Source organism: Drosophila melanogaster, chromosome X (genome assembly GCF_000001215.4).
Source record: "Drosophila melanogaster chromosome X".
Taxonomy (NCBI): Eukaryota; Metazoa; Arthropoda; class Insecta; order Diptera; family Drosophilidae; genus Drosophila; species Drosophila melanogaster.
In genome coordinates, this window is record NC_004354.4 from 361580 (window position 1) to 374004 (window position 12425).

Sequence of the window (12425 nt, forward strand, 5' to 3'; positions counted from 1 at the left end):
TGCGAGGGACTTCTATTGGCCAGTATATATTATGTGTTGCATACTCTTGGTCACAGCAAAAATAAAACAAAAAATACGCATGGTAAAAGAATGCTTCCTTTTTTACGCACAACGGTAGACGAAGCATATAATTTTTACATATCGGAAATGTTCTTGAAACAGAGCTTAGTAAATTTATACGCAATATTAGTTAGTGTATTTTAATTTTCGCCTTTTAGTTTCACCTTGTTGTGTAATCAGGGAAAGTGATAATGTATTTAATAATAATTAATAGTTTTAATGATACAAATCTATTGCGCAGAAATCCGATGGGTATTACAACATTATGATTCCTTCTACATTATAGATACATGCAAATTGTATATCTCGACTATAGCGTTCTCTCTTGTTTATGCTACAAATGTAAATGTACTAAAGAAAATATTTTATAAAGTATAAATTTAATATATTATGACATTTGATATATGTCATTTATAACGTGGAAAGAATATTTATTATACTTTCGAAAGTATCAAATTAGTAAGCACTTTTTTAAAAATCATAATTAACAATTAACAATTCCAATAAAAATTGTTTTTGGGTGCATATTAGTTTGAAGAATCAAACTTTAAAATATGAGTTTGAAATTGCAGCATACATACATACACATAAGGCAAAATTTAGAGCTTTTTTTTCGGTGCATCGGCAATTATTTATTTACACTACCAGGCGACTGTTGATATTCCCAGTCTCGGGCGGGGCATTTTGTCAAACTGTCGAAAAACAAACAGAGGAACAAAGAGCAGGCAGCATTTATATACTTTGTGATTACGGACGGACAGTCCCAAAAAGCATTCTGTGCGAAGCACTTAACGCCAAAAGTGAACAAAACAACACTTGCTCTATTAACACGCCACACTGTCTGAAGGCAGTCGGCTTAACGAGAAACAAGAATATCCTACGTGTGGCTAATTTGCGGTTAAGGAAGGCCCCATGATATATAAAGCCAAAAAATAAAGCAAAACCGCAGCAGTTCATTCAAATTTTTTGTGGCCAAAACAAATATTAAGATAAAAGTCAGTGGGGACTATAATTTGAGTTATTCAAATGCAATAAATCCGCGGAACCAAACGAGTTGCTAATTTTACGTTAGACGCCCTTTAATTTCACGCTGCCATTTGTGGCTTCCGTTTCGTATAAGTTTGGGTCGATGATTTTTAGAATTTGCATTTTCAATTTGAATATAAAAAACCGCCGCTGCAGGTTTGCAGCTTTTAAAGTGATCCGCAATCTCATTCCTAGTCAGTCGAAAAAAGGTAAGATAGAGAAAAGAACAGAAATGACTACAAAATTAAGTACCGAATTTTGTGCCATCGTAATAGTTTTTCGCCATTTCCCTTTCACGGGTTTAACTGTTAATTATGTAATTAAATGTAAAGTCGTGGAACTCGGCGTTTTTTCTTGATCAATATACACATATTTCCGGCGCAAATGCTATTTTTATGAGCATTTCATGTAATTATTGAGACTAATAGGAAGACAGATCTTGTTTGGGTGCAGGGAAAGTTCAACTTAATCGCTCAATTTGAGATCGCCTGGTCCCTTGAGATTCGACTGTAATTGAAATTTTTGCTTTTGATCGGAGCCAGACTTCAGACGGGGCAAACAAAAAGACTTTGTTGGTGGTAGGGTAGGATCGTAAAAAGAACTCAGAACAGAACCAGAATAAAAATTCGGATAAGGATTGTGAGCCTGTAGTCGTACAAAAAAAGATAATTCTGTCTGCAGGTACAAAAAAAAGGCAGATATAGTTGGCAGCTGTATAAAACTAATGCACTTGCAGTCCAATCTAATCGTTTGCCAAATGTCAAACGAGTTTCATTCATCCGGCGATACCCCTTCCTTTAAATCTTCCTTTTCCCTTTTTTTAAAGTAAACTGTGAGTCAGCTCATTCATGGAGAACCGTGACGATAAGTCCGCCTCTTTATTTTCGATATGACAAACACGCGTGAATAGCGTCAAACGTTTTTAGAGCTCTTATCGTCATGGTTTAATTAAAAGGTTATTCTTGTAGGCAGGATAACATTGCGGCCGAAAGGATGCAATTGAATTGTCTGTATTGGGGTAATTATTCAGTGCCTTATCTTAAAGACTTTCTGACCTTCCCATCCAAACGAAAAACCGAAAGTCGACCGCAAAGATCTAAAAAGAGGGATTTGATTTCACAAACACTCAACCACAAATATTTATTCACATGGCCAGGTGAGAATTGACAAATTTCCATTTCGTCAATTCGAACAATAAAGCTAAAACTATAACGAAACTCCTTAAATAAAAAAAACCAAGAAAAAACGAGTGGCCAAGGCCACTCAAAACCGCTTTCAATTAAAGTGGAGCACACTTTTGCTTGTGGTCGGGCGCAAGCTCATCATCACGATCATTGTCGTCATAATCATTATAAGCTGATGCCTCAGGAGTGAAAACGTTGTTGCCCCAGGCGGTGTATCCAAACGTCCCCAACTCAGCCCGCTTATGACCCCAGAAACAAAAAGGTAATAAAGATGTGTATGATACCCTATTGAGGAAATAAAATGTTAAAATCGATATTATTATATATATATATTATATATTATTACTAAAATTAGACTTCGTATACGTTATTCTGAAAGAGCGTTATATTATTTTTTTTTAAAAGCATGTGTTAAATCTCCTTGTTATAAATGCATAATTAATTCTCCGAGAAATAATTGTAGAAATGTATATACATATTTTTAAAGTATTTGTTTAATATCCTTGTTTATAAATTTTACGAACCTTTGAAAGTGTATGAAAATCAAAAATAAAAACGCAAGAAAGAAAAAGGAATGAAAAACTGGTAGTTGTTAGCTACTTTTACCCGACCGTTGACAGTGGCCAACATGAAGAATACCATGAAGATCGCAGGAAGAGTGGATTTTATTAATATTGAAACTGTTGATGGAAAGGCATGGCAGCTTTATAGGACGCGTTATGATCGCGAGCCACTACAATCACGATGGCTCTAGATTATGAAGCGGTCAATCGACCTATTCAATCGATCTCATTTGATAACAAACAATAACAGCAGAGAAGCAAATGGCGCGAATGTGCATGTATATATGGTAACATGTAAAGGCAATTTAGTGAGTGCAGGGTAGAACACTTCATAATTGGGAATTGACGACTTGCATTACTTGCGGATAGAAGTGAAAGCGAAATTTTAGGTGCTTACACTCGTGGAACAGTCTGAGGTACATTTGAAATGTCTATTCTTCGGTAACTCTTCTTTGGTTTTACATAGTACAAAAGGCCATTTCTCTTAATATACATTAAAGTAATATTATTGTGTCACTTTTATATGTACATGAATAAATGCAATAATTCAAGAATGAATACCTGTAATTTAAACGAGATTAATCAGGATTCTTGCTCTTCAGGTGTCTAAAATTAAATAAGCATTTAATATTCAATTACTGTTCCTATGGTCTGGGACTTTTCCTCGGATGGTGCCTCATCATTATTATTATATATTCATCAAGTAAAATGCAACCATTGACATTCTTGTGTATACGTAAATCTGGAAAGGGTTTCCGATTTGACGTGCATGAGGTTGTAAGACTTCATATGGACTTAAAGTTACGGGAAGCTTGCGTGCACCGTTAAAATAAATGAGAAACAACAAAATGAGGGAGATGTTCGCCGTTACTGGAGGTTGCTTGTGAGCTTTTTGCCCTCCTTGCCCTTTCTGCAACATTTTGTTAACAATTAGCGCCCATTGGAAGAAGACTCTATCCCAAAAACTCAGAGCCACTTGCCCTTAAAGGTGGTGTGTCCCATTGAGAGCTCCGTATTCCACTTCTCTGAGGTGGAACTTTGCCGGTGGTCCTCCCATATATAGCACATACATATATGTATATACTCGTATATACTATATACTTACGCGTACTTGCCCATATCCATATCAATCATGCCGTCGTTGCCGTATGCTAATGATGGCAATTAATCAATGGGAATCAGTTAAGACCTGCAGCACACGAGGCACACGCAATCGGCCCATTCCCGCAAAAAAAAAAAATATATAACCCAACCGAGTCGAAAAAATAAAATGAAAACGATATAGTTCAGTGTGTCGACTACCATATACCCGTTACTCAGATACAGGAATGATGCTAGGGAGATATACAAGTAGAAAAGCGACTGTTTTAAGGATTTATTACACGCTAAGTAGCAAGTAGTCGGATCAATGTTTTGAAACCACTTTGCACAGAGCAGTCATTACAAGAATCAAAATGTCTAATCTCAACTTTCAAGTTCTAGTTTATTTTTAATTTATTTTCACCAGTACCGATGTGCATAAGAATTCATCATATTAAAAAATACTTAACTTAACATTTAAATTTCTAAATTAACACTGACAGTTCCATTACCGAATGACATTTATGAAGAAATTGTGCATATTAAATTGGGATATTGATAAGTGATATCATTGTTCCCAAGAAGTGAACGTCTAAACACAAAGGCAGACGGATGAACATTGCTAAATGGACAGGCTTTCTTCTACCTCTTACATACTTCTCAACGAATCACATATACACTATACTATAATGTGTTCACAAAATACCAAAAATGATCAAGGTCTACACTCTAACGATGTGCTGAAGTAGCTGCGCCGCAGAAAGATAAAGCCTAATGTGGAAATACAAATGTAATTGCTTGCAGTTAATTGACCCACATACGATTTCTAGGTAGGTAAAAGATTTTAAGAGATCAGGTGGAAATATTGTAATAGATACCCACATTAAATTTGCAGACATGGGGAAACGCCTCCCTAGTTCTCTCTAACCAATACTTCTAGATAATCCAATTTTGTGTTCACAGCGTGCGACCACTTAAATTGGAACATGAACTCTAACCCTAATTGTCCACGCCTACTTCTAAAAACTAAAACTAAACCATTCTGTAGATAGTACGTAGTAGTCAAAACAAAGAGTTTAACTTTTATATGTATAAACCTGTTTCACGCATGCAAATAATATAAGTTACTGTGTCAGCGACAAAAGGCAACAGGTGAAATTGTCGCCCCAAGTCCATGCTTTTAAATCCCGATCTCTACATCTGTTTTTGTTGCAGCCAAGTCAATGTCAAGTGTTGCTTCGGCTGACTTACTACAAAAGTTAATTGCACTGCACGCACATGCCAAAAGGTAAAAAGAGTCGCGAGCCTCGGCGACAGGCTTCCAAAACCCTGTATATCCACATCACCAGACCTCAGGACCTCAACTTACGACTCTGGCTACGAGGCGCGTGTGTGCAATATCAGGTTTCCGCATCGACTTGCATAGTGATTCGAGGATGTGCGAAAATATGATTTAAATTAAGGGATCATCAGTTTGCAACAGACTATTTGTATACCTTCCTTTTAGAATATATATATATTTTTTATAGAAATATGTAATACTAGTTAAGTCTTCTAAAGGAAATACATTTTTACACGTTAAGATCTTGAGAAGTTCTTTTAATAATAATTATTGTCTGCTATTGAATTTAAATATTTACATTTGGGTTTTAAAAATGTGAATAGTTCAGACAATTGCATTCTGGTTGGATGATACGGCATTGAAATTATTTGTATTTTTTGCCACAGTGCGGAGCAATTGCTACTGTAGTTGTCATTAGTTCTCCGCACTTGCTGTTGTAATTGTGACAGGAGCAACGAGCACGGATTGCTAAAGGGTCGATCTCCAGTTGAAGGTGCACTTGGTTTTCTGTATTCCCGTGGGGAAAGGGGGTTTTGGCATAACTGTCGGCTGGCAGGCTTTCTGCGGTCGTGAGTGCCAGAAGCTGATTTCAGCGCGGCTACCGATAAGCAACCGCTTCCAGGTTTGACAGACGCGTTGATTGGTTTTGTTGGCTGGTGCGCAATATGCGAGACGCTCTTGATTCCATAAGACATGTAAATTACTAAGAGCTCTACAGGAAAACACAATAACTGGTCAACTCTTTTTTTATAATTTGTTTACCTGTTACTCTTAAATTAAAATAATATATATTCGTTTTAAAAATGTAATTTTTCGAAGAAAACATTGTGCCGAAACAGTTACCCAGCATGACTAAGCTCTAAATTCTGTCTTGATAAATGTCTAAAGATAGTTAGAAAGAATAATAAAATATTAATAAATCAATAACTACAAATTATCACATTAAAATGTGCTTTATTAACAATGTATCGGAATAAAAAACGTATTTTCTTTCTCACAGTGTTTCGCTGCTCTCGATGTTCGAGGCCAAAACCGTGGACCATTCATAAATTTTAAGCCAACTCATAAATACGGCAGCAAAGGCTATCAAGGTGTTGGTCTTACAATATCTCGCCGTGATGATGCCAGAAACTTCTTCCTTTCTGATTTAATGCAACGCCAAAACAAATTGTTATATTGGAGCCGCTTGCCTCCAGCAATTAATCAAAGCTCTCGCACTACAATTAATCAAAAATCGCCATCTTTCTTCGTTGAATTTCAAAAGGAGCTTGGCTTTTGCTCCTGGCCATAAATATTATTGCCAGTGGTGATATAAGAAATCGACCAAATAGAATTGGCGGCGTTAAAACGCTCACCTTAGATGTGACATCGTTTCGTTGACATATTCGCGTTGCTCTCATAAATCAGATATTTATATGGAGTGGGAAGTTGGGGGACTCAAAACCAAAACCATGGGCGGCTTTCGTCCTTTCATCGTCCGGAGATCGGTAATCTCTGGATGGCAATTTGATGGCCATGAACAGTTGACAGTTGACTTTTTATTTATTCAGCAGCAACATTTAATTCAATGGCACCTAGGCGTAGGCTCTACAGTTCTAAGCTCCCAATTTTGAAGACCCTAATAAACATGAGTACATACTTTGTACATACTTTTCATTTATCGGCTAGAATACCTGTACGATCAACATTGGTACTGAAATGTACGGAAGCTGTCCTGTAATCGAGGCCTTACTGTGTCGCAAGCATGCCGCTTTAAGAAGTGTGGAATAAATGAAACAACGTCAAGTAATCGGCAGACCGAGTCAATATTAATGACGACTTCATCTTTATTCGGTTGATACGCCATATATTCAGATCTCAGTTCTTCCCCCCTTAAGTTTATCCCGTCACGATTTTTCGGTTTTCTGTCGCAGGGTCTTAGTAACATTTATTGTACTATTTAGTCGTTATCAAGCAGAAAAGCTCAAGAAGAGCACTTGTGGCGCTAAGCGATATTCAAAGCAAAAAATAATAATAAAATTGCAAATTCATAAACCTGGTTGACACTGAATACCTTGTCTCAATGCTTCGCGGCAAATTTATATTACATCAACACGGATTTTGCAAGGTCGACCGGATATGTTTGATTTTATTAGCCTCTGGACATCTGGTATGTCTGTGCTTAGATGCCCTGTGATGTCCTTTTCACATGTAATGCTATGCAATCCCCCGGGGCTACAGCAACGAAGTGTTAAACGAGGCTCAGTGTGAGTTAGTGCCAATACAAATCTATTTCGGCACGGTTTCCTAGCGTGCAACCAGAATTCTGACAATGGTTTTAAGAAATAATGGGGACCTCCTAAATGCTTTCAAAATGCTTTCGGCTGAGAGGAACAACAACTGATACGTTGGGCATAAAGGCCCCGGGGCATTAGAAGTGTTAATAGAAAAGTGCCTCCGGCTGATCAGGTTTCGTTGCAGGACCGAATGGATCGCCGCCTGAGGTGTTGATGAGCTGGCCTTGAAAATTCCTACGACTTTGGATTCGAGCGACAATGGTCTAGTGTTTAAGATAATGTCCGAATGATCCAGGGATCGGAAGGTCATCAGTACATAAAATAAATTAAATTAAATGTATTAACATAAAATTAAAGATTTTTTAAAAGTCTAAAATACCTAGCCTTGTTAATTAAAGATTATTTTTTCGTAAACACTTTTGGTAGTGTATAAATTGTAAATGTCCCCATTTTTATAATTGTAATGACAGTCTATTCCACTAATTTTGTTGTATTTTGTTAGTTATACAAATTGGATGGCCACTTTCAATAGGAGATACAGCTTTTTACTTCGGAGGTGTTTTTACTTGGCTCTGATGTCTGGACCTTGTTGCCTTTTTAAACCGGTTGGCAGCCGGCACGCGACAGGGCCAGGTTTTCGTTTGGGGACGACAGGCAGCTGAAAATGAGCAAAAACACTCAGAAACTCTTCCCACTCGACAACGGGAACACTCAGGTCACCAACAGCTGCGTTTTACAGAGAGAACGAGAGATAATATTACTACCTCTCTATTAAAATCAGAGAAAACACTCATCTCAAGAGACGATCCTTCAGTGATGATGCTGTTGCACCTTTTCCAGGGGCAGGTAGGTAGTCACGCAGGTGGGATCCCTAGGCCCTGATACCTATAAATAGCCTGAACGGAACGGGGAAGGGCATCAGAACAGAGCCAGCGCTGAAGCAAGGAGCATCGTCACACAATAACGTTATACTATCTCTTAAAATGGCTTTGGGCAGCGAAAATCACTCTGTTTTCAACGACGACGAGGAGTCATCTTCGGCCTTTAATGGACCCTCTGTTATCCGGAGAAATGCCCGGGAACGCAACCGCGTAAAGCAGGTCAACAATGGCTTCAGCCAACTACGACAACATATCCCTGCGGCCGTAATAGCCGATTTAAGCAATGGTCGCCGGGGAATTGGTCCCGGCGCCAATAAAAAACTGAGCAAAGTTAGCACACTGAAAATGGCAGTAGAGTACATACGGCGCTTGCAGAAAGTTCTTCATGAAAACGACCAGCAGAAACAGAAACAGTTGCATTTGCAGCAGCAACATTTGCACTTTCAGCAGCAGCAACAGCATCAACACTTATACGCCTGGCACCAAGAGTTGCAGTTGCAATCTCCAACTGGCAGCACAAGTTCCTGCAACAGCATTAGCTCTTATTGCAAGCCAGCAACATCGACGATTCCGGGAGCAACACCTCCTAACAATTTTCATACCAAGTTGGAAGCCAGTTTTGAAGACTACCGTAACAATTCCTGCAGTTCTGGTACTGAAGATGAGGACATCCTCGACTATATATCACTCTGGCAGGACGACCTGTAAAAAAACAGATCAAATCTTCAGCTATTGCTAGTCGCACCCAACCATAACACACATCAAACCATTGATTGGCCAACAAGTATTACCTCAGCCACAAAGTATTTATATTCCCTAGAACTACCTTTTTGCCTTATAAATTAGTATTTAAGGTTTTATATAGTTTCTAAGGATAGTTTCTAATGGAAGACAATTTATATTTAAGTTTTTTTTTATAGCATACATTGAGGACATTAAACTGATATATATAAAATTTTAAATGAGTTTTTATTGTAAACAAAATTAAACGGTAATTAAAGTGAAACAAATTTATGTACAAAAGGAGTAAAATTCAGAAAAGTTTTAATGAACAAATGCTTTATGAATATGGGCGTAGCAATGTTTTGATACAAACTTGATCCTGTCCTGTATACCACAGGACACGCTTCCTTTTACCTGGTACATTCCTTTAAACGATCCTAGTATACGCTTTATTCGGGGTAAGCCCGAAAAAAGTATTCGAAACTGTAACCGTTAAGTATTTACAGATCACTAGCCAATGAAGATAAATTACAATAACATTTTGTAAACACTTTTGATCGAAAACGCCGATTTGCATAAATAAAGTTGGATTGAGTAGGGTGAAAAAGGCAAAATATTTACCTGCTGCATTTTTGCATATGAACCGGTCAAGGTAATAAGATCCTGAGAATTCACAATTCCGGAGAGATCGATCGATCGATCGATGAATGAACTAATTTTGAGTTATTCCCGCAATGCAGCCGAAACAAGCGAAAAAACAACGGTCGGCAATTGTTCAGATCGCCCCCGACAACGTTCAGAAAAATGAAAATAAGATCTGCTCAGGCATTCTGCACCGGAAGCCGCCGCGATGAAGCTGCTGCAAAAAAAACTCACGCAAGATACATATACTCTAAAAACAAAAGAAACATGGTTCATGGGTCTTTTCGGCAAATTCTTCACCATATTAGATCACTACATCACACACCAATCTATTCATTAGCAACAATAAAACACTAATAGAAATTGATAATTTGTATACCTAGTTCTTGTCTATTAATCATAAATATTATACTTTTACATGAACCTGAGTCGTGGAAGGTATACTTTTTAATGAACGTAAGCCGTGGCATATGTATCGAATTATTATTTCCGGCCTTTTCTTGTTTTTGCATTGCACATATATATATTAAAAGAATTGAAAAGCTGAAACCCAAAAACGTAAGCTACACCTAAGTGTCTCGGCTATCAGTTACCCGTTAACATATCCATTATTAATGTAATATTCCTTATATACTTATGCTACATGTACATATGTATATATTTTGTATACATCATTAAGTGCAGGGAGGTAATATATATGATATTTTTATATATATACAGGAAATTCATTTATTAGCGTGGCTTTGGGCCTTCGAACTGATAATTTTAACTTATTTTATGCAATATACACTTAAGAGTCGGAAAAGCTTCCGTCTACCTGTTGCATTATTCTCCACAAATATTGCATACCCTTGAGCCACGGGTATAAAAAGGGTAAAGGCTGTAGGGGCTCTCTTCCCTCCATTGGCGGTCTCAATGGGCGACATACGAACGACACAATGTCTTTGCGACAGCAAACGGTGCAAAATCGAACGCTTTTTGTGTGAAGTTAATAATACGTTTGACATGGCTCCGAAAGGGCGATCGATCCCAGAAATATATGCAGAAATATGTAGCAGATTGCTCCAGATCGTCCCGGGGTCTTTTTAAAAGACCCTTTGTGGTTTTAGCCACGTATATGTACCCTGAATTCAGCTTGAATGGGTATATAGCATATTTTCTGTAATAGGTAACCTTAAAAGGCTGGAAAATAAATTTATTATTATCGTTTTGAGAAAAAAAAAAAAAAAACAGTTTTTATAGTACATTTATAATTGCAAAGAAAAGCGCACATGAGAAAAATATTACATTATTGTATGCAATAGCACTCGTACCACATTTAAAACGGCTAGCTCATTTTTTCACAAATATTTTTGAAGGCAGAACTCCCATTTATATGTTTCAAATATAGAGAAACCTTTAGTCGACACCCTCCGCAATACTGGGTTTTCTTTATTGTGTTTGTTCGATAAAAGGCACTCTTTACATGCTACGCTGGCCGAATAAATTTATGATTTATTAAGGATATTCTACTTACAACAAAAGCATGGTTTAAGACAGTCAGATTCTGACTGATGTCTCCAAAAATAATTTCCAGGGAGCAACAAGTGAGTTATTTGTTTAACATGAACGCATGTTTTTGACTCACAGATGCTGACAGGGAATAATGTAATTTATGTTCGACCTTAAATTTTCGCAGATTTCTCTACACCAAAATAATAAAAAAAATTCTATGAGGAGTTCTTCATCAAGAGCGAGAGAATTAAAATTATTTGCTGAAAAAAAAGTACTGAGTGAACTTGGCATTATACCGAAGATAAAAAAGGCCGACAATAAGTTGTCATATAACTTCTTGCTCAGAACAAGTGCACAGCCGAATACGTATACGAAAATGGAACCTGGCCGCTCCTCCATTTTCCACACAAAGGTGCACTTGCCATTGTTAGTTTTCCCGGTTTCCAGTTTCCCCCGACTGAAAATTTTCATTTTCCCGGCATACGCAATTAAAAACGCCTTCAGATTTCGATTTTTAAAAAGGGGATCCTGTTGCGTGCGTTCGAATTAAAGGATCAAACATCCAATTCTAAAGTTTTCATTAGTTAAGCTGATTATACTTGACAATGCAGCTGAAATGATAATAATGCGTTGTGGTCCCTTAAAGTGCACCATTTAAAATAAAATCAAGAAAAATGTTCCCTTGTGCACCAGGCTGTCAAAAAAAAAAAAAAATTAAGACAATTACTCCCATAAACCTATCAAATTGGATTACTATTTTGTTGAGGAAAATTGTGGTGAAAGAATTTCCAAGCTGTAAGAAAGCTAATTCAATTTTTTTTTATTTGCCCAAACTTTTAAGTTTTTACTAAAACATACCTATTAGTATCCGGGTTTCGATTTTTTTTTGGTTTGTTTCTTTTCTGAACGGATACTAAGTCTTTTTAAGTCCGGAGGCTCCATAGGCATCAGAACAATTTTTTATGGAATTTACGACATTTAATTGGATGAAAACAGAGCTCAAAACGTACGTAACTACAGGCAGACACAAAATTACAAGATCAGCGCGACTTGATGAAGTTGCGTGGTATTTGCCTGTTGAAAATATGGGTTATATATTTAAATGCATTCGGATTGCATTCACTGCGTGACTGGGCTAATTGGTTGCGATAAAA

General features: G+C 37.2%; 2 protein-coding genes and 1 long non-coding RNA gene across 11 annotated transcripts in view, besides 2 other annotated features; 2 read left to right on the top strand and 1 right to left on the bottom strand.

Annotated features, from left to right (window-relative positions):
• CG32816 (uncharacterized protein) overlaps positions 1–12425 on the bottom strand; it is a 154151-nt gene that overhangs the window by 45004 nt on the left and 96722 nt on the right. The window lies entirely within an intron of this gene.
• Positions 820–5493, top strand: lncRNA:yar (yellow-achaete intergenic RNA). 8 transcript variants are annotated; one of them, NR_047716.1, is made up of 4 exons: positions 820–1295; positions 2132–2532; positions 4417–4743; positions 5129–5493. It is a non-coding gene; the product is annotated as a yellow-achaete intergenic RNA (long non-coding RNA). The 8 variants fall into 8 exon arrangements; NR_047717.1 differs by having other exon boundaries at positions 2243–2532; NR_047721.1 differs by having other exon boundaries at positions 820–860; positions 2055–2532.
• Positions 4106–4153: a mobile genetic element.
• ac (achaete) lies at positions 8452–9368 on the top strand. The gene has a single exon (NM_057476.3). It carries the CDS (start codon positions 8515–8517, stop codon positions 9118–9120), a length of 606 nt encoding a protein of 201 aa, NP_476824.1. The 5' UTR covers positions 8452–8514; the 3' UTR covers positions 9121–9368.
• Positions 9536–9582: a mobile genetic element.

Excerpts from the sequence above, each read along its gene's own strand:
- ac (NM_057476.3), top strand. The coding sequence starts at position 8,515 with ATGGCTTTGGGCAGCGAAAATCACTCTGTTTTCAACGACGACGAGGAG.